At 40.5% G+C, this 22814-nt stretch overlaps 2 protein-coding genes across 4 annotated transcripts in view; one reads left to right on the top strand and one right to left on the bottom strand.

Moving 5' to 3' along the window:
• The window catches only part of GLUD1 (glutamate dehydrogenase 1), a 29377-nt gene extending 11321 nt beyond the window's left edge, over positions 1-18056 (bottom strand). Inside the window, exons 1-5 of the mRNA XM_048311094.1 lie at positions 17548-18056; positions 5670-5750; positions 4775-4830; positions 3860-3923; positions 2133-2227 (exon numbers count right to left, since the gene is read on the bottom strand). Of these exons, the coding sequence (XP_048167051.1) occupies positions 2133-2227; positions 3860-3923; positions 4775-4830; positions 5670-5750; positions 17548-17980 (729 nt within the window). The 5' untranslated portion in view covers positions 17981-18056. The remainder of the gene's footprint in view (positions 1-2132; positions 2228-3859; positions 3924-4774; positions 4831-5669; positions 5751-17547) is intronic.
• Positions 18057-18328: 272 nt separating this feature from the next.
• The window catches only part of SHLD2 (shieldin complex subunit 2), a 29918-nt gene continuing 25432 nt past the window's right edge, over positions 18329-22814 (top strand). For all 3 annotated transcript variants that reach the window (XM_048310642.1, XM_048310635.1, XM_048310636.1), the window contains exon 1: positions 18329-18671. The gene's annotated coding sequence lies outside the window, so the exon portion shown is untranslated. The remainder of the gene's footprint in view (positions 18672-22814) is intronic.

Raw genomic sequence — 22814 nt, 5'->3', positions numbered from 1 at the left:
CCCTCTCACCAGAGTCATCTTTCCACTCCACTGAATGTAGTCCCCTCCATGTTTGCAATCACAGCTTGTTTCACTTTTGTTCCTTGTTCATTTTCTGCTCTTAGTTCCCTTCTTCCCCCATGGTCACTTTAATCTTTTCAGTATTCCTTAACCACCTTTATTTTTGCTCTTGGTGCCCCAATCAGATAGCTATCTGAAACATCTTCCTCTAAAAACTGGTTTTGATGGATTATTGCCCTTTTTATAGCCTTGCCAGAATTCTCACTTTCCTTCTCCATACCTGGTCATTCTCTACAATAGCTCTGGAGTTCCACTGTGGCTACCACTCTCTCTTGGGCATACAAACAAGCAACCCAACAAAATTAAGTAAACTAACTTCCCTTCCCCGCCCCCCTCAATTTCCGTTTTTTAATTAACTTTTCAGAAAAATGTTCCTGAATCCTCTCAGGTTTTTTTCTTTTTCAATAAGATACTGCCATACAGAGAGAGTCTAAAAGAAGTTGTTGTAGCATAATTCAAATTTTAATCCTCAGTAGTTATTTTGTTTTCTTTTGTCATGGAATCATGAGAATGTGTAGGACTATACAATAAGGTGAGATGACAAAGTGGAAAGAATAAGAAATTTAGCCATTTGAAAACTTCTTATCAGTGCTTAGTTTAATTTTTAAAAAACTGGAGCTTTTGTATAAGACTGTATGAGAGCTCCTCAGTACAACAAATCTTAAAGCAGGTCACTTGCTGTGATCCTTATTGTCAGTCTTAATAATACAGTGCTGTTGTATCACAGTGAAATACACATTTTAGTGCAATGAGTTAAAACTTACAATGCTTTGAGGCAGTAGTTTTGTTATAAGCTAAAATTTCAAGTTCTGACTGAGGGAACTAGTTGCCACTCTGCATGTTGAAGTCCTTCTGAAGTCATAATTTTGGCTTTTTATCAGATTTCAAGTTGTTATTAAAATATTTACCTATGTGAATAGCAAAAACCAAGTAATGTTTTACAGTGGCACCCCTGAGGGAGAGCTCTGTGTAAATGTGATTTACCTCAACTAATCAGCATGCCACAGCTGATTCCTCAAGCATTCCTTTTTTCCTTCCATAAAATACCTTAGACTATATTTCAGACTTAGAATAACCTGTGCCATTCCACCTCCTATTGTTCAAAGCCTCAGACAAGTCTTGTGCCAAGAGACTGTGGGAGGACAGCCAGGCAGGTCTTGAGCAGATGTGCCAGAGAGAGGCACCTGGTGGGGGGCACTAATGCCCTTCTACTGGAGGCATACACCCTGCTGTATTTCAGGAGAGCTGCTGGAAGGGACTGCACAAAGTACAAGGAAAGAGTCTTTTTGTTTCCAAAGGAGCTGGGATAGGCTAACATGCAATAGATTAGCACGTTAACACACTAATACACAGCTACTAACAAATAAGTTATCTACAATACATTTTTCTTTTAACTGACCTGTCAAAAGTATACAGCAAAAGTGTTTGGTTAACAGTCAGGTACAAATAACCCCACTGACATAAGGACAAAGGCCAAACTAAGGGCTAGCATTAAAAAGTAATTTTTAAAAACTTTGAATTTTTTTTTTTAATTGCCTCCTGGGCTAGAAATTATGTCAGTGTTCTTTTGGTTTACATTTTGGAGAATTTGCTGAAGTCCACAATGAATACCTGTTACTTCTAGGAGACTGCAGAGAACCTTACAACTTTTACAAGTTATACCAATAGTGTGAACTTAATTTTCATGGTCTCTTGAATGTACAAAAACATGAGCATTTCTTTAATAAAACTTGTAAATTCAGTTATCAGTTAACAACTTTAAATTATAATTATAGTACCAATGAAAAACAGAGGAAACTGATAGACATAGAAACCAATTTTAGACTATATACCTTTAAAAACAGTGTATTTTCTTTTTGTTGAACAGCTGCAGTCAGTATTGTATCAGACAAGATTCTTTTAAGGCTAGTGTAAGAATATTATCCTTAAAGCTATTTTTCCTTTACTGTACCCTAAAATCCTCACACCACTGAAGCTGTCACAGTTTGCAAGAATATTTTTAGATCCAATAAGTAAACAAATTGATATGATTAGGCAGGTTTTCTGCTTGAAAGCCTCTGCTCAAGACTTACATAGTGTCCTATGGTACTGGCATAGGTGTCAGCAATCCAGGACATCTCCCTCTCCCCCGTGCTCATATCAGGAGCAGGCACATCCACACCAGGTCCTGTTGGCAACAGTGAAAACAGCTCTTAAGGATCAAACACAAATCGTTATTTTCAATCATTATTCCCTTGGGAACTGTGCAGGCCTTGGCAGAGAAGAACTGTTTTCCTATTTAATCCTCAGTTTATTATGCAAGCAACACATTCTTCTGGCTTCAGTGCAGTTTTAGATGCTGTATCATACCTTTCTACACTATTGTCAAAACCCCCAACCTTTACATAAGCCATTTGATAAGAGGTGAAGGCCAATTTGTCAATAAAAAGTCGGAGCAGGACAGTGCACCAAAAGTGGTTTGGGTTTTTTTTGACAATCATTGCTGTAACAGGGAGGGTGCTATCTAGGTATGATTTCTATACACTGTGACATTGATTGGATTCTTCTGCATAAGAATTTCCTTTCTGTTCCTGGGTGAGTTCAAAAATTGCAGGCAGGTTGTTCCTAGTCATTGCACCATAGCACATGCATTTGATTTTACTGCTTCCTTCAAGAAAGGTTTCATTTCTCTTTATTGATGAAATAAAACTTTAAAAGAAGTTTTACACATCTGTTGAAATAAAAAAAAAAAATCTGTTTTTTGTAGATAGCTAAAAATAGTATTTCCCCAGACTACTTAAGATTATAGAGACTTGCTAATCAGGATTTTAAATGCAACTCTGCCCCTAACAATTTTTTCTAAGTAATTTAGAAAGGTTTGTAAAAGTTGTGTAGCACCAACTAGAGAGCCAAAAAGGAAGACAAGTTTACCAAACCATTTTAATTGTCACTGAACTATCACTATAGCTGGCATTGTGTATAGTAAAACCCTAGTCACACGTAACATCAGTAAGTGTGTTTGTAAAGGAGCTTAATTTAGATGATAAATACTCTGGCTGAAGAGCAAGAAAATGCAGATAAAAGGACAGACATTCCCAAGGCAGTTAGATATCAGGAATACATGACAGACCTTTAACCAGTTACACACCTCGTTATTTATTCGCATAAGAACCTTCTCTGGGTAAAGCTGTTCCCTTTAATTAAAAATTGAGCTGGTAATATCCAGCTTTCTGCAGAGGAGATGTCCAGACAGCATAGCTACCAGAACAACTCAGGGCTGAGTCTGAATGAAGCCCCTGCTAACATTACTGAGCTGAGGTTCTGTTACAACAGGCTGCTGTGCTTCTTGCCTACGCTTCCCTTGCAGCCTCTGGTTGCCATGGGTGAAGCCATCAACTTTTGCTGGGGTGGATCTTCTATTTCCTTCCTCTCTTTCCTCAGATATCTGCCAAAAGCCTCAACTGAGACTACAGGAAACAGTAACAGTGAGGAGTTTGCTATTAGAGATTAAAACTGCAACAAATATGGTCACAATTTTATGATCTAACTCTGAGATAAATGTGATTCATTTTGGATACTGTGACCTCAGCTTTTGTGGCTTCTCAGAGCAGAACAGCCATCACAAAAAGTTAAGATATTTCCCTAAAAAATGCATGAAGATGCAATGACTCAATTCTTTGTGGCTCTTTGCTGAAAGTTCTCTATTTAAATTGTTTACAGTTCTCAAAAATACTGTTATTTAAGGATATTAACTAATAGGAACTGCCAGTGCACAATAAATCAAGCTTCTAAATTTGAGTAGTAAAGCTGCCCGACATACCAATAAAGCCCTTTTTTGCCAGCTCCATGGTAAACCTTCTCGTGATCTTTTCCAATTCATTGTCCTATAGAGAAAACGCAATAAACATCAGAAGAAATCATTAGTGTTTAGGAGTATTTGCTCAAACTTAGCCCAAGCATAAGGAAACGCCCTATTCTTTTAGAAGAAAGGATGATTCATAATTTATGTAATTTATATGCCACTCCCCAGCAGACTGTTGGTATTCAGGCAGCACAAGAAACACTGGGCTTTCTTTCCATACATTCTGATCCATGCCAGGAAGAACCACCTGTGCCCTTTGCAGAGATTTCCAGCAAACAAATCTGATATCCTGCGTGAGCCAGCAAGAGCTGGCCCTGCCAGGTGTGTAATCAACACAGCCAAACGACTTCGCACAAATCCTTACAGGAGCTTTGAACTTAGAATATCTGTTATGTATTCTAGTATTCCTCTCTGGACAAGTTGTTTTAATTAGGGCAAGAAGGCAAGCCTGCAGTAAACCTTTTATAATCCAAGTTAGTTATTATTCACACTGGAACACTGCACAGAATGGTTTAATGGAGCATAAAACTATTCATCAAAATAAACAAAAACATTACCTTTTTTTTCTAAGAGTAACTTAATTTAAGATTTTATTAACAGTATCAACTTAAAAAAAATTCAGGTTCCAAATTATTTGTAGTATCCTGATTTTCAGAAAAAAAAAAGTTAAGTAATTGAAGTATTCCACCTCTGAAACACAGACCTTTCAAAAATTCTTTTCCTACCTATTGCATGCTCAGGCTACATTCAGCCTTTACATAGGCAGAAGTGGCAGGAGATTTTAAGTGGTCAATAATGCCCTTAGAAGAGCTTTTTTAACTGGCTGGCTTCAGTATTGCAGATAACTGAATTTTTATCTATGATTAGGCTTACTGTGTAGTTCTTGGGATTGATCTTGACACCAGCCTTTGCCCCACCAAATGGCACATCTACAAGAATGCAAAGGAAAATCATTTTACTTTTTCAACAATAAAGGCAGAAGACATGAGAAATAAGTGTAATTATATCTTTGATTTTAGCAGTGATTTTGGTTTTGCTGTGCTTATGGCTTCTCAAGTGTAAGCTGTGATCTGATCTAGGTACTCTTATAAAAATGGGAGATCTTTCAAGGCACTTTGAAAATGGTCTTTGAAACTCAAAAGTTCATTATTTAAATTTTCTATGCTTAAATATCTCTTGTCCTTGACACTTTAGAAATATTAAGTTTTATCATTTAAATTTTACTGGTTTAGCTCAAAACTTTTACTTTGCAAGTCCGAAGTGTGTCTATATACATCAGGAAAGTAATTTCTTTTCTTACACATAATGTGCAGATTCTGTCTAAACGCCTCTACAATTTAGTAGCTGTGTACAAATTATACTTCTTCATAACCCATAAAGGAATTTAATCCTTCTCTCTCCGCAGCTCCCCTGCCTGAATCCTTTACAGCCTCCATCTGTTCCCCCTAAAATTAGTCCCCTACTAATCCAAGTTTGTTGTACTTGAATTTGAGTTCAAGGTGCAGTACTTTTTATGGGAGAGGGTAATTAGCAGAATTTGGACTTTTCAAATGAAAATGCAACCGTATTTAAGTATCTTCAGTAACAGCAGAGGGAATATGTATTATTATTTTGGTCACTATAGATTTTTCCCATCTTGCTACAGATTTAAGTTAGAGATTACTGTCTGAAATTCATTTTAATCCTTCATGTGTTCTTTTTTTATGTAATTACATCAGTATTGATTGAAATTCAAGATTGAAATCTTGCTTGAACAATTAACACTTACCAACCACAGCACATTTGTATGTCATGAGAGAAGCTAAGGCTTTCACTTCATCCACGCTAACATCCATACTATAGCGAATACCTGCAAAAGACACACAAGAAAAAATAGGAATTCACTAAACTTCATAAGTATTTATAAATTGGGAAAGTTAATTCCACACCAACAACCTTTAACACGTAAGTATCTCATTTATCAACTTACTTTAAGAGGTGAAGAACAAGACCCTGTTCCCCTACTTAAATATCTATCTTTTATGTAGCAGAAATTCAAGACTTCAGTAACTTTCTATGAAGTAGTTTAATGGCAACACTCAGTCTTGGGGGAAAAAGGGGACTATTCCTTGTGAGAAAGATGAATCAAGATGACAGGTAACTAAGAGCAGAGTTTTCAAAAGGCTGATAAAGCCCTTCAGCATTCCACAAGATCTTTAGCTTTGGACTTCATTCACCGTATATACAAGATTAACTTTGTTCCTGAACATAACTTAACGTACAGGTTACAATCAAGGTCTTTTTGACAGAGTAATACAAGTTCCTGTTAAGTTCTAAGTCTTGGCTTCAAGGCCCTGGCTGCTAGGGCACAGCCACAACACAAAAAGCAACAGAGCACTCTGCTAGTTCTAATTTTTTCATAACATTTTGAGCGAATAGCTCTACACCAGCAAGCTTGTGGGACCAGGCCACCTACCCACACCCACATGGAAGCCAATGCATACCTGCATTCCCTGCACCAAGTCATTCAGCAGGGCTGCAAGTGTGTGCTGACAAATGCAAATTCAATTTGTTGAGTGCTGATAGCACTTCAGATGCAAAATGGGTGAGCCCAGCATTCCAGGCAGTTCAAAACTGAGTAAAAAATGGTTACACAAAGGTAAGGAGATCTTTCACCTGCCTGACTCTTACCAGTCTTCTGAAAAATGGAAAAATCCAATAAATTGATTGAACTCAAGATTCGTGTATTCTGAAGGTAGTTGCAGAGTAGGAAATATTTAACCAAACTGACAGGGCAGATATAGAGAACTAGAGAAGCCTAAACATGACGTTTAAGACCAACATATGCCCACAGTCACATGGCCAAAGCCAAAAAGGTCCTCCAGCTGTTTGTTTCTATCCAATTTTCTCCTACCTAAGCATACAACAGAGCCACGAATAACTTGTTATTCCCATCTCTACTCCCCAGATCTTTGGCTGGAGGTTGTGAAAGTTGCACGGTCGTTTGTAGCAGGCACAGAGTGTCCTTTAGATGCCAGAACATGGCACCACAAATTTCCTATTATGTAAAGAGAAGACCATATTCAAGTTCTCAGGAGTGAAAAAAGGCCAGCATACATTATCCAAACTAAAGCACTGTGCTGCTATGAAAGCGATTCCTGAATGCTCTGGAAACAATCCCAGTTTCAAAGGAACTAAGTGCTGCTCAACTAAAGCTGAGAGCCAAGTGCTGCTTTCTTACGTGAGTTCAATCAGTAAAAGAAAGCACCATGCCTCTGCAGAACAGAATTATTGTGTATATGGGGGAAGGGTGGTCTACAAAAGCGAACTAAGTAGTTTCTGACTTAGGTAGCTGCAAGGAGTTAATGTCTGAGCTTTCAATATCCTTCCCATAGGAATATTCAAAATTTAAGTGGAACCTATCAGAACCCAAAAGACCAGTCAAAGTTAGAACATAAATGTGTTTTGGGTTTTTTTTAATGTCTTACTCTGATCCTTCAGAGGAGCAGTTATCCTTCTGTCAAGCTCTGAGCAAGAGCAAACACTACCTACCTATGGCACTGGCTGTCCTGTCTGGGGAAATCATACCTCTTGGTTGAACAGGTACTCTGGGGAAAGGTCTCATTTGAGTATTGCTCAAGCCAGTCAAGTTTGGAGTCACAGTCTGTGTTGGCCAGAAGTGAACTCTGCCCCTCCACCCCCAGCTGAACTGTATCACTGTGTATTTATTCAACCCATATACTTATTTAAACTTTGAAGTTGTGTATACAAAGCAGTTTTGCTATAAATGTACTCCTGCAGGCACACAAAATGTTGTTTATTGATATATGAAAAGGAGCAAGGAGACTAAATACTTAGGGATAGTTATCTTGTACAGTTTAAAGAGAGAAGCAAAATACAAAAAGAGAGGGAAGCCTCTCCTGCAAATCATATGGAAGATAGGCTCTGAAGAGGTAAACAAGCAGCACTTCAACTAGAAGTGCTAGTGCATGTACTCCAGTGCATGTAAAACAGTTAGATCTCTGGTTCCTTGTATTACAGTCAAGGATTACTACAAACTTTGATGTAATAAATATTACATTTTCATATCAAGGTAAATAGGGAAAAAGCCCCAAGACTAAAAAAGTACTGACAGGTTTTCAACTGAGCTGCCTATTTGTCAGCCATGTACATATACCAGAACACAAAAAACCTTTGGACTTGAGGCTAAAACTGTTCTTTTCTGGACAACTTTGTATTTCTGAATAAGGTTTAACTTTTTTCCCAGGCTTTTAAACAGTTGTAATTGAAATGGCTTGACTGCTGGCTTTATCTTCGTAAGTGGAAGATTAGTCAATTCTGAGAGCTGTGCTGACTTTACTAGTCATTCTTCTCTAGTTTATGTGGTAAAATCTCCCATTAGGCGGAGTTCAGGGTGTGATCCCAGGTTCCCTGACAGGTGTGATGAATTTTTCCCTTTCCTGGCAGGAGCACATAACATTTAAGATGCGGTAACATTTCATTCCTTTTCACAATTCAGCCAGTTACTGTTTTCCAGGAATTGTAATTACTCTACAAGAGGGTCACCTCTTGACAGGGAAGTTATTTGTGCTAAGCTGTTAAGACTGATGAGAAGCAGGCATCTGAGAATGCTGTACATTCCATCTGCAAGCGGATGCACAAAGATAAAAGACATACTTAATTTCTATTCTATTTGGACATCATTGAAATTTAGTTTGACAGCTTCCTAATTTGGCAGGAGTATTGCCACGCATTTGGTATGACTCCTTTGGCAGTGTTACGATGCATTCAATAGCCTGAGTCTAAAAATGGACCACATGCACAGATAAAATACTGGGTTTGGTTTTTTGGCTTTTTTTTTTTTTTTTTTTTAAGGTTCCCACTACATAAAAGCAAACAGAAGTTACTGTTAGGTAGCAAGATCGTAATTTTTTTTAAGCCCTGGCAAGTCCCACGCAGAAAGTCTCTGGAAACTTGTGCCTTTTACAGCAAACTAGCTACAAAAAATAGCCTGAAGAAAGCCTCAAGTTACAGTATGACTCACTGCCATGGAAAATACTTTTCATTGGAAAACATATGAATTCTTGTTCTAGCTGAGAATTCTCTTTCCTTACCACGCCCCAAGAAGTTAAACAGTATGCTAAGAGAGACTTTGTTTTTCTATGCACAACAGCTTCAGGATGAGGAAACGTTTTAATTTAAATTTTTTTTAGTATTGGTCAGTATAAAGAGAAGGCTTTATCATCACATGGCTGTGTTTATGGTTTTAAAACTTCTTTTTTATGACCTGTATTATACTTCACTCTAGTTACCGCTTGCACTAAGCCCAGTAATTGTTTGCTCATGATTTAAGCTTAGCTTCTTAAATAGATGCTATGGACTAATTTTCACTTTTCCAAATGAAGGTAGAAAGCGCTAGAAACACAGTGTTTTTTGAATACACATCAAAGTAGTCATCATCAGCAAGGCTACTTTGGATTGTATAGTAACAGCAGTCAGTTATCATTTTAATCATTTTATCACTTTGTAGCAAGGAGTGTACTAACATGCACATAACAAAGACCTTGATTTCCAAGAAAACTGGTTATACATCCTACTAGATTTTACGTTGTAGAGGTTTCAGTATGTTCTGTGATGTTCAGTGTGTTTATGATGCTTCCTTAGAAAACGTGGTGTACAGAACCACCAGCTTTTCTAGGATGACTACTGCCTTTCTCATATGCCTACAAAGCTATTTAGGGAAGGTAGTGTCACTATTTTCCGAGCTTCTAGAGCAGCGATCCTAAATGGTAGTACCTACGTATGCCCCCACCACTAACGAGCACGAGGTATTCAAACTCTCAAAAACTAAACAGTTGCCATAGCAACAGTTCAGTGCAAAACACTTGGTAAACTACTCCTCCCGCACTAAATATCTTTCAAATCTTAGCAAGTCTCTCAAGTTCCCCAGAACCTGGAACACATTTGCATCTCAGTCTAAATTATTAATACCTAACTGAGAGTTTTATCCTGCTTTGACTTTGGTGTTTTCTTCTGGTTGTGATGATCTTGTGGACTTTGGAACTAATTTGGGTCCTTTACAGATGACAATTCCTGTTAATATGGTGCATTTGTTCTGCTCACCTCTATTTGCAAAGTGCTTGCTCATCAAAAGAAGCCTTCCAGAGCAGCAGCTATCCTACACTACCCACACAGCACTCAGCAACACAGATGTCATGATCTCCTTTGGAAGTTTCTAGGACTGACCACAAGCATGTTAACCTTCCAATTAGCAACACTGGATTCTGCAGTAGCTCTGTGGGTTAGCAACTTGCCTGACCCTGTGCAAAAGCTTGAGTGTAAGTCCACGGTCTGAAGGAGCTTCAGTATAGATGTTCACCTATGGATTCCGCAAAATCCATAAACCAGCACTTACTGCAGTGCCTTAGTTCCTCAATGTTTTAACTGTGGATTATGTATAATATTTTCATGTTTGGTAAGTAAGCAAGTGCAATTATGACTGTACTACTATCAAAGTAATCACTGACACCTAACTCAGTAGGGACAGATCATCCAAGCAATTCTTAGATTCTTTCAGAACACATACATTTTTCTAGATTCAGAAAAACAATCCAGCCTTCCCTAGAAGGAGAATGCTGAGCCTTATTTAACCATTGGGAAAGTGTGGTAAACAGCACAGTGACCAATTTGTAACTACTGAAGACAAGGAAATTCCAGATAAACCTAATAAAGCAAGATGAGTAATTCAGTACTGGAAAACAAGAACACCATACACCAATCAGCAACAAGAACTACTAATTCCTAAATTCAATTCACTAACTGCCAAGGGAGGAGATAAAAATATTTATCTCTTCCTATACAGCACTAGCCAGCTATAAAGCTGGGGCAGGACAGACATTCCCCTATAGAGACATCCTACCATGCTGCTTTAAGTACCAGTATGTATAAAATGACCACAAGGTACTCAGCCAGACAGAGTACTTCAGTATACCACTTATTGTATGTTTTTAATAAGCTGCACTTGAAACATGCAGAAACATATATGTTTATTTCAATCCATGCTGAGAAAAGCCAAGAATATTCTCTATTCAAAAATTATCTCTGGTGCATTGATAAGACTTAGTGTTTTAAGTATGAATACAGCAAATTTAGTACACTACCAGGCAAGCAAATAGTACATGAATTTACGCAGTTAGAACATGGCTATGAAATAAAGTCTCTCACCTATAGAACTACCTCAGCCCCACTTAAAGGATTAGGTCGCTCATTAAAGTGCACTCAAGACTGTAGCAACAAGGACAGAAACAGGGACATACAGTAAACTGCTTCCACACAGATATTATTACTATGTGCAGAGGGGGGTGTGTGCAGAGGGTGGAAATAACACACAAGTTGGCCCTGGCTGGTCCAAATGCCATAGGAGCTACAAAACAATAAGCCACCACAGTGCTGACATGAGGCAGGCAAATTCCATGCTCTTCTTAAGAGTCTAATTCCTGATAAGATGGAGCTGTTGCAATTCATGCAACAAAAAAGTGCTTGCTAGGATCACCCAGAGAACAGGAGGGAGACTATCACAGAGAAGATTCCTCTCCTCACCGCCCCCCAACACGTGTTTATGCAGAAAGCCCAATGCTGAGAGAAGTACAATCTCTCTATAAACAGACAAGGAGCCAACAGTGGCAAAACAACTATTTAAGATCAAGGACAAAGCTGGCTACTGCACCAATGGTATGAGCTGATTATATGAAAAAGCTTAGACTAAAAAGATTCACAGCCAAAAGAGCAAGGCATAGCCTCCTACAAGAGTACCAGAGGTAAAAACAAAAACCTGACACGGCTCACATCTCAATTAGCTTATTAAAAGACAGTAAAAGACAGGACATCCATTCCTTTATTTTTTTTAAATTTGCAATTTAAATGTATATCCACTGTTGCACTAATTGTAAAGTTAGATAAGCTACAATAAGAGAACAGAAACCTACAAAACTTGGTCAGAGGTTGGACTCAATCTTAGAGGTCTTTTCCAGTCTTAATGATTCTACGAAAATAAGGCAGTCGTATAAGCTTTAGCTATAACACTGCAAGTGTTATCACAATTAGGCTAATTACCTTCGTTTTGCCCCCATAAACCTCTCACACTCCTTTGGAGTTAGATCAGTTTCCAAGGTTTATTTCAGGTTACAGATGGTCCGTGTTATAGTTCCATCTGTTGCATGGTCCATAGGGTACATTTCCATGTCTTACTCTGACAGACTCTTGGGTCAAAGACACAACCTCTTAACTTTCACCCATACATGGCTTTTAAAAAGCAAAGCCACTAATTCAACCCAAGATAAACAGCTCTGCTGAATTGAAGATACCTTATAGCACTACTCCTTACTTACCATCTTAGAAAATGCATAAATAATGTTGAGACAGCACATGGGGTTGTACTGATCCAACTCCTGCCATGTACAGGTTTTTATTTTGCAAGTAAGGTTTCTATCATCATGTATGTACACTATTTTAAACAAGATAATGTCTGCTACAGAGGGTGTTTTATGACTGGGCACTGAGATCAGTGACAACCTTAGACCTCTGCAATGGGAAAACTGCAGCAAGTGTGGCATGAATAAAAGTCACCTTATGCAGTAAGAAACTCATTAATATGAACTCTTGAGCCAAGTGAGAAGGATAAATCCTGACAGGCAGAATAAAAGCAGCTAAGACCAGACAACAGGAAAGCTGTGTAGTGCAGAACAGCTCCTTCCACTAACCAGCCAAGGCAGCACCACACAGGAAATCAGATTCATTCACCTCCAAGACAACTGAACAAATAAAGTAAGACTCATCTGTCTTTACATAAAAGAGTGAACTTTGAAGTAATGTTTGACAAAGCTTTTCAAAATTCCTCTGTAAGCAAAAGTTATACTAAATCTAGTCCAGAACTAAAGACTGTTTTAAAGCCTTTCTGAACTGAGGAAGCAGCCGAGACTTGGTTACAACAATCTGGGTAAGTACAAACACAAGTTAGGCTGTTTCCAGCTCTGATTCACTTGGTTTCATTTATAACAGACCTGTTCAACAGCTGGTTAACACGGAAAGGCTTGAAAAAGTTTTAAAACCATTTAACAGCACTATTCCCATAGTAAATGCTGCCTAACAAACATGGAATCACTTCCATACTACTAAGCAGGTAAGAATTCAGTAAGTTTATTTTGTTTTCTGAAAGTGACCAATTAACGATAAATAGCCATCAGCAACCACATAAAAAGCAGCTTAACCAGTTATACACCTTTCACAGAACCTGATGAAATTATCTAGAAAGGTTTATTATGTTAAGTAAGAACTGCCAGAGTACTTTCCAACAAAGTCATCTGTATTCAGACATCTCATTTCCTGTATCCTATTTGGTTTGTTTTACTTCTTTAGGCAGCTGTCAGTGCAGTGAACAAGAACAGCTGTGGTTTCCTGTTAGTGCTGACCACTGGCATGCAAGTCACCACATCAGCAAAGGAAAGAGTGATGTGACCCACAGCATTACTTCAGCTACCAGGCAGCATCAGTCCAGTTGCATAAATACTACGTTTGGAGAGCAAGCAACCTGAGCTCCAACACACAAGAAAACTGCTTATTCCACATTCTCAATGGGATGAGGAGGCATCTAAATGATTTTTCCTTTTTAGCAAACACTTACATTGTAGAAAATGGAGTCCTTAAAACCTCGATTTGCATGCTGGACATACTGCAAGACCTACCACGTAAATGGGGATATTCATGACTGTTCTGTAAAGATTCCTAAAGTACAGCAGAGAAGCACCACTAAGAAAAAGAATCACCACCTTCTCAATTTGCAAAGGTTTGCAACTCCCTAAGCAGAATTAAGGATTAACTTCTACAACAATTAGGTAAGCACTACAAGATCCTACAAGAAGTGTTATTTCTGGGTTCTCTCAATAAGGTGGAAAATCCCCAAAAGTTGTAAACTGAAAAGAAAGCATGTTTCAGTACCTCATGCTTCTTTTCCAGAAAAGCACTTTTCTTCACCCAATGAAGAATCACCTGCACTACCATGTAGTGACAGCTATGTCCAACACAACCAAGCTGACTTGTGTTCTTACATATGCTTTGGGGGGAGAGAGGAAAGTAGGACAAGCCTTTAAATAACCTCCTATTTTTATTAACAATGCTTTTGATTGTTAGAACTAGGGTATTAAGAGCATTGTACTTCTTGAATAGAAATATCACAGTCGAGTTTCCCACCAAGATGTAGAAGTTTGCCTATATACAAAAAATGTAAGACTGATCCTGGATTTGCCCTCATGCAGCTATATCAGGCCACAGCCATCCATCCACTCAAGACCTGTATTTTCAAAGCAGTCCTCTCACCGCATTCACCCTGCTGAGGTATTTTTACTCTGCAGGCAAAAGAGAAGGCAGCACAGAAGAGGTACAGAAGTACTAGTCAAGGAACTGCTGGTTTGTACCAGCAGGTATCATTTGCATGCACGTGTGAGATTTATAAAGGTAAACCTTGCATTTAGAGTCTCACAGTTTCCAGATTTGGGCGGGACCACTAAACAGGGATTGAGGATTCTCCAGAAGAGAATGAGCAAGCAAAGAATTTGAAGATATCTCTGACAGAAGGAACATCATCTAAATGTTATACTGTTAACTACAAACATTTAGTAGAAATAAGAAGGTGCCGCTAAAGTGTATATAATTATAATGTTTATTTAGACTCTCTTTCAGTAATTCAGCTGCCTCCAAGTTTAGGGCATTTCAATCAAGATTTTAAAATTTGATTTACAGTACAAATTCTTCATTAGTTCATGGTTAAATCTGTAAATGCCCTTATAAACAGAAAGGCATACAGAAGTAACACACAATTGCTAATGTACTATTATGGTATGAATGTACTGAAAAAAATTAGAAACAGTTGAAGGAGGACAGCCTTTAAAAGACCTAAAAACTTTTATACTCCTACATTTCATACTTGAATCTTAAAGTGTACTTTGACCATTTGTCTAATCTGCATACAGAACAGTATTTAATATTCTCTAAACAGCATCTCCTATCCTTCAGTTTATGTAAACCTCAAGAAATGTAAGAGATGAGCTTTTAAAGCACAATGCTCCTTGAAAGAATGACAGACATGACAAAGCATCCCTACTTGATAGCAATCACCTAGCAGTAACTAAACACCATTTCTTTCTTAGTACCAAATATACACACACACTCCCAAAAAAAAAAAAAGCAGAATGGGTAACCCTGTTTTACTAAATTTTACTTTTCAGGAAGTGCAAAGTTAAAGGTCACAGTCCTGCATGTGAAAAGATTTGGAAGCTGTGTTCCTCCTAATGTCTTTGCAAGCCTTCCACTTGTCAACTCACCCCTTGTTTTAAAAGGTGGGCTTATGTCCCTTGCTGCTTCTAGAGGGTGTGAATTACTTGCATTGGACTCTGGGGTCCACAGTGTGTGGGACACTCACTTCAGCAAGTTTCCCTATTTCATATTGTTACATGGAATTCAGAGTTGTATTTCATTGGACTTTGTGCTTTTATCCCTGTGGGATTGTACTAAGATTCTAGTTTTAAAATCTCTTTTACACAAAAGCTCAAGTTGTTGGTGCATTTTGGGTGGATCAAATGTACTATAAATGCAGAAATATCTTTACCACTCCTTTGCCATTAAAGTAGAAATGTTCTACTTCCTCACACCTTTTTCATAGCAGGTTTCAAGCAATTAATCTACTCTTACCATGCATCCCATTTAAATTTACTGCAAATCCAGATCTGTCATCTGATAGCGAGCAAATTCTTAGAGAGCATTAGAAGGTGAAATGCATTAATGATCTCTGTGCTGAAGAATGGAAAGGAAATATCATTTGCAATTTCTTCCCTAAATCCAGAGGGGGTAAGGAGCAGCACATGAAGAAAGGGACAAACTACTGAGACCTCCTACTTTCTTCAGCTGTCATTTTCAATTGTCTTAGAATCTGCAGTTGTAGCTTTCTATAAGTGCTCCAGTGTTTGCTTCAGTGTGAGTGCAGACAGGCATAACAAATGCCACCAAAAATCAAGAAATTCTGGTGAGGATTTAGAAATATAGGTATCCGAACAGAAGGTGTCCAATCACCCAGTTGGTGGGTTTTGTTCATGTACAGTGCATCTTATAATTATTTGTTGTGTAAACATTAGTTCCTTCACTTGTGAGAAATACTAATGTGAAATATTAGAAGCTATCATATTTAATGCTATTTTATTACTTCATTTGTCACTGGACTGCATTTTGTTATGCAAGCAGGATCTTAAGAGTAACACAGGCTGTACAGCAAACAGTAAGCAGCAGCAAAGAGTAACTTAACTGGAGCACTGATACAACAGCGGTGTGATAGTCACCAGTATTTTAAAAGAAATTATAGCAATGGCATAGAATAGTAGCTTTACTCAGAGTAAACTTCAGCCACACCCAACTTCAGCTACAGCTAAGTCTGATGCTAACTTTTGCTTCAAGTAAACAACCAAAAGCTGAGTTAGCCTCTTTTGGGTAAGAATTTAGCATGTCACAGGACACTCAATACATATTTGATTTTGGAATGTCAGGAATCACATTAACAGGACAGACTATTTGTGCTGCAGAGAGAAATCCTTATGTCATATATATACAACAGCTGAACTGATTGTTACAAATACATTTACCTAAGAACACCCTTCCTAATCTAGTCTTGAAGTCAGAGGACCTCATTTATCAGAAATCGCTTGCTTTCTGTAACCATCATTATTTACCATAAAGCTGGTTTACTCTGAAAAAAATGTGTTTACAGACTACAGAACCTCTGGTTTGAGTCACACACCTGAAATGGTTTCCAATATTTAAATGTCCATAAAGATCAGAGCTCTTGAGTAAGTTATGCTGAAGGACATCTGTATTTGTTTTTCAAGGAAATGCCATCTATCCCAGACTAAAAAGGGGTCTGATTCCTCTGAGATCACGGCCAATCCCACGAGAGCCCAGCTCTGCTCAGCTCCAGTGGGAATCACCCTCTCGGTCCCTTGGCACGTTGTTGGGCTCACCTATGCTGAGCTAGCTACTTCTAGAAAAATCACTTTTGTCTTCCTATGTATCCAGCCGGTAACTGGATACACAGTTAACTTGTTATTAACACTTGTTATTTTTCTGTACGGATATTTTCTGTGTGAGCATTAGGGTTTCGCGAACACAGCAGGCTGAGTGTAAAGGGACAGTGGCTCCTCCAGCTCTCGACTCGAGCACGCACTTCTAGCATGGTGCTCCCACGTTTCCCTACAAACACTATCTGGTCTGAGTCACACCGAGTTAAAATTAGGCGGGGGCTCGCCTCGCCGTTCCTAGGGCCAGACTGGCGGTGGGTGCGGCGAAGGCCCGACCGGCAGCCGTGACAGCCGGCACCGGGGCTGGCCCGGGGATCACCCGCGGGGCCGGGACAGCGGAGCGCTGAAGGGCTGCGGAGGAACCGCCCTGCGCCTGCCTTGCCTCGGGTATCGGATACCGCGGGTGGCAGAGGGAAGCAGCCGCCTACCCTCGCTGGCCGGGCGGGCAGCGGGCGCGGCGGGACAGGGCCGGCAGGGCAGGGGCGGCTGGCCGGAGCACGGCGGGGCGGGGCGGCCCTCCGCGGGCCCGGGGAGCTCCGCGGCGGGTCTCACCTCCCTTGCAGGGCGTGCGGTGCTGGCTGTGCTGCGCTCGGTAGCCCTCGATCACTTCCCACTCGCCGTTGTCGCGCTTGATGGGGAAGGAGACGCTGAGCACATGGTTGCAGGGCTTGATGATGCGGAGGATGCCGCGGACGCGGTGGCGCCGCTCCTCCATGCTCTCGCGGGTGCGCAGCCCCTCCACTAGCTTGTCCTCCACGATGCTGGCGCCGCGATCGAAGAACCCCTCCACCATCTTGAAGAAGTTGGGGTCGTCCTCCTTCTTCGCCGCCTCGCAGTAGTGCCGCCGCGGGCACCGGCCCCCGCCCCATGCCGCCGCCGCCACCACTGCCCCCCCGGCCGCTGCCGGCCCGCCCGGCTCCGCGCCCGCCAGCACGGAGCCGGCAGCCAGGCGGGACGCCAGCAGCTCCCCCAAGTAGCGGTACATGGCGGCGGCCGCCAGAAGCGAGGATCGGAGCGGCGCTGCCGCTGTCACAGGAGGCGCCGGGCGCCGCCGCCGCCGCCTTTAAACCCGGGCTGCAGGACGGGCGGCGCGGGCCCGCGGGGCGCGGGGGGCGGGAGCTCTCCGCGCCTCCTGACGCGCCTGCGCCCCGCGCCCCACACCGCCCCCGGCGGGATTCGCGGACGGGGAGGGGGCGCGGCGGACGGGGCGGGGTCGGGCTGGGCCGAGCCTGCGCAGTGCGGGCCCGCCGCGCCGCCCCTTCCCCTTCCCCATCTCCTTCCCGTTCCCCTTCTCCTTCCCGTTCCCCTTCCCCTTCCCGTTCGTGAGGCCGGGCCCGCTGCCCGCCCCGCCGTGAGCGCGGCCGCTGCCACAGGGCCGGGCCCGGCCGCGCGGCCCCGCGCTGGCTGGGTGCGCTGCGGCCCGTGAAGAACCCGGGGCAAGTAGCCTTCATATGCCGCCCTTCAGCCGCGTGATAAACGAGGCGTCTCTTAGCGCAAGTACAGTGCAGTGAGGGCGTGCTCACACACGCAGTGTTTAGCACTCACAGGGAAAGGAGCCTGTTGGGAGAGCTCAGCTTTTCCATGTGTGTTTAAGTGACTGCCCTGCCGAGAGGGGACAGAGGCTTCGAGTAAAGTTGTTAACCTAGCTGCTTTCATAGAACCGTGGAATCACTGAGGTTGGAAAAGACCTTGACATTTATCTGCCCTGTCTACTCTGCTGTTTTTCCTCTTGCTGGGTCTTGGTCCACTCAACTCCATGTTTTTTATGCAGCTCAGGCATCTGACTACGTCTCTAAGAATATTGCTTTAAACTGTGTAAGATCTGCTTTCAGAGCATGGGAGAGATTGTCTTGTACTATTGGACCAGGTTCATTTCAGAATAATTAAGTGGCTTGTTCATCTTCTGTCAGTTTGGGCTGCTAATTGAAAAATATAGTGGGTTTTTTTTTGTTATAGGCTTGTGGGAGACCAATGCCCTTAAGCCAGAAATATCCAGGAAGTTGCTTTATCGCTATGGAAATCTTTCTACCCACTGTGGGCATCCAAGAGCTGTGCTACAAGACTTGTGGGAAAGTAATTTAACTTCTCTGTGTATTTGTCAGCAGGGAGATTAGTCACAGATTCTTTAACTCCCATAAACTCTTCAGGCAACTGATTCTCAGTTTTTATGTTGATTTAATGTTGCTTTCTGTCCTAAGATTCTGAAGACATTCTCTTAAGGACCACTAATAAGGCTGGTTTTTATCTGTAATGAGGATGGTTTATAACTGTAGTCTAGAGAACAAAGATCCTTGATAGTGATATGGAAAAAAAAAAAAGCAAGAAAGGAGCTGGTTCTTAGGCCAGTCTGTTCTTTGGATGTTGACACAGAGCTTCAGAAACAAGCTTACTGATTTGGTTTTCTGTCCATACTCTAGGTGGTTTATGGAAAATTTCTATTTTGGTGTTAATTGTCAGTTCACAGAACTGTAGTGTTCTCAGTGGTTGAATTAGCCTTGAGCTACTACTTGATTTGTCATCTGCAGGTTCTCATTAGCTAGAGCTCAATTTCTGTACAAGTTCTTAAATTTCGTAAATGCGTAGGAAAGAAGGTGGTGAGAGGTATTGTGGCAATTAGTCCTTATCAGGTAATTATTTCCACCTTTTTCTGTAGGTTAGAGTACTGTTTCACAAACACAAAGGCTAAATAAGGAATGTCATTAGCCAGTTAGCTCAGTCATGTAGACTCAGATTTAAGGTTAATGTGCTTAGCTCCTGTCCTGCTTTCAGCTGTGTTCTCTCTGATTTATGAGCACACTTAATTATCAGCTGCTTGCAGTGTCAGGCTATGTTTGTAGCACATGTTTGTGGATGTCTTTGAGACTGAGCCTGGGACATGACAATGTGAGAACCACGTGGATCTCTCCAGGGGCTCAGTCACACAGTTGTATTCGAAGTAATGGCAGTACCATACCTACCCTCCCTTCTTAACAAGACTGGATTTCAACAAAATATTCAACAAGCTGCATGTTGAATGCTGAGAAAAACTAAATCAGTATGTTAAATTTCTTAGTCTTTAAATATTGTAAGAGAGAAGATAACTAGGGAGTTTTATTTTGCACATTTTTATGAATGAAGTCATGTGTACAGTTTACAGGCAGTTTATCAAACTCAGCAGGTCTGTACCATATTTCTATTTGATTCAAGTCCCTTCTGGAGGCAAGAATAATGACCCTATCTGTGTCCCCCATTCCAGTATTCTTATATGCTAAGCAGTGAGCAGTTGAATCAAAATCAGTTTGCCAGAGGAAATTAAAAATGTCATGCTTTAGAATGAGTTCTAGCAGGCATGAAAGTGGAAATTGCAATAATAAAAGAGGAACTGTTTCTTCTTTACTCTCATATAGCATGTGGGCTGCCATCAGAAGATTCACATTTGAGTAGGGTCAGTGAAAAAAAGTCATTTGGGTGGATTAAAAGATAACTTTTTGTCTTCACAACCAGAAGTTTCACTAACTTCATTAATTTCATGCCAAGTGTTGGTCTTAGGGCTGCATCTGAAGAGAGAGCTATATAGAGAGAACTCAATACCTGTGTGGTAGGGGCTGTATGATTCATGGTCTTTGCAGCAAGGTCATTTTCAACTGTGTGTACATGATAGGTATCAGTTTCTATTTAAAATCTGTGAAGTATAACTGAGAGAGACAAACAACTTGATTTAATTTCCTAAGCTGCTTCTAAAACATATATAAATTTTAACAGATCATTTTTATTATAGACAAGAGCTATAATAAACACTGTATTGTGCCTTCCTAAAGCAATCTACTGTTTTAAGGTATGTATTTTCAATTTCATAGCAATTGGAATGATTTTCTATGTATCAGATTTTAAAGTTTTATTGAAAAAAGGGATCTAAGACAATCAAATACTTCTTGCTTTAATCCATTATATTTTTTGAAGTACTAGCTATTTGGGAATATGTAGATGATTAGGATAATCTTTTTCCTATGTCTTAAAATCGTTAATAGTGGTATCATAAATGGAAGACATGCTTGTATTGAAATTAAGGGATAGTTTAGGTCCAGCTTAGTGTTACCTCTCAAAGTTTGTCAATTTGGCTAAAACATTCCCAAGGTGTTCTGATGCTGAATCCCCTCAGAAACTAGGATAGCCATTCCCAGCTTGCATCCTGGTCTTGTAACCAGCTCACCAAAGCAGATGAGAACGAGCAGAGAAGCTGCAAATCAGGGATCCTCCCAGGGCTCTGGATAACTCTGCCCTTGTCTGACTGAGCCCTTCAAATCTGGGGTAACCCTGGGGTTGCCTCCAGTGCAGAGTCTGAGCATCCATTAGACAGCACACTCGGGAGGAAAGCTGATGTGTACAGAGCACCAGTTCCTTTCTGTGGTGAGCTGTCTTCTGGGAAGACAATTGCTTTTGAATTAATCCGCAAATGGAATTACAGTTGTTTCAGCAAATTTCATTTTAAGCTGTGAGCCACACCATATGAAGCACTTGACAGTTCTTACTTACCCTTTGCATAAAGAACGACGGAGATAAATTCCAAATAAAAATTGAAGCAAGTTGTTTGCCTTTGAATTGCCTATATGGGCATCTATGTTTCCCTTCCTCATTTCACCAGAAATTGCAAAAAAATGCTCATTTTTCTTGGACTTAAGTATTATGCTGTACTGCTTTATGTAGACCTTGGTAGTGTAACTAAATAAGTGAGAGCTGGGGTTATTTTCTTACCCCAAACTGCTGCAGAAACTGTTCAGCCTCTGAGTCAACAGATCTCTGGACAGTTGGATAATAGTTTCCGGGTGACTAGGAGGATATGAATCTGACAGGAATGTTAAGTGTAGTACTGTTCACACACCTCTTGGCTGCAATCCTGTGTGTTTGTGTTAAATGGAGACTGTGCACGTGAGCAGCAAGTGTGTAGGACCTCTGAGAAATCCTCCTGTATGGGAGCTGCCTGCATATTGTGGGATACTGTACCAAAATAGTACCAAATAGCAATCTAATTATTTTCCATATGTTTAGCTTGAGATATTATTGAGTTTTATAGGGTTTATTTTCTGCCTTCCCAATGGTTTAAAGTAAAATCTTCATGTATAATTGGTTTTGGCATGGGATGTGGAAATAGAGATGGCAGTTTCTTTATCTGCAGGAAAATGTACCAGCATTCAGTCTTCGGAGTAATGGGAGGTAATGTTGATACAGCATTTGCTCTTTTAAAGATGTATTTTTTAATAAAACAAAGACACTACAGACTAAAGAATCTAAGGAATAATTAATGTAATCTGAACTTAATTTTAATTCCAAATTTGTGAATAAATTTTGGTACTCTAAGGGCCATATTTCTTGATTATATTCTTCCCTTTTTATACCAAGCCAGTAGATGATGTAACAGGAATGAACCAGGATGTGTGGAACAGTTGTCTGCCTTCAGTGTTGCTGGAGGGCTGTCCCTGTTACAATGCTGTCACAGGCAGGACACGAATGAGGTGCATCCCAGAAGATTCCCTTACTTTATGAGTAAAGTATGCTGTCTATATGAGCACTTTTACCAAATGAACACTTGACTAGAAATCTTCATTTCAGTCATCTGTTTACAACCAGTTAGAGACCAAAGCTTATTAAAAACCTTTCTACTGATAGCATAAGATATCAATACTGAGATCTATTGGTTTAGAGACTTTTCTCTATAAATAACTTTGGCTGTGTTGAGCCATAGCAGATCTGGAGAGCTGACTTGCAGGTTTTCTTCATTTACTCCTTTTGCCTTGATAAAAAAGAACATGAATTTGCTGTTTTTCCAGGCAGGCTGCAGAAGT

Source organism: Corvus hawaiiensis, chromosome 8 (genome assembly GCF_020740725.1).
Source record: "Corvus hawaiiensis isolate bCorHaw1 chromosome 8, bCorHaw1.pri.cur, whole genome shotgun sequence".
In the NCBI taxonomy this organism is placed as follows: domain Eukaryota; kingdom Metazoa; phylum Chordata; class Aves; order Passeriformes; family Corvidae; genus Corvus; species Corvus hawaiiensis.
This window is presented reverse-complemented; position numbering and strand designations above follow the sequence as displayed.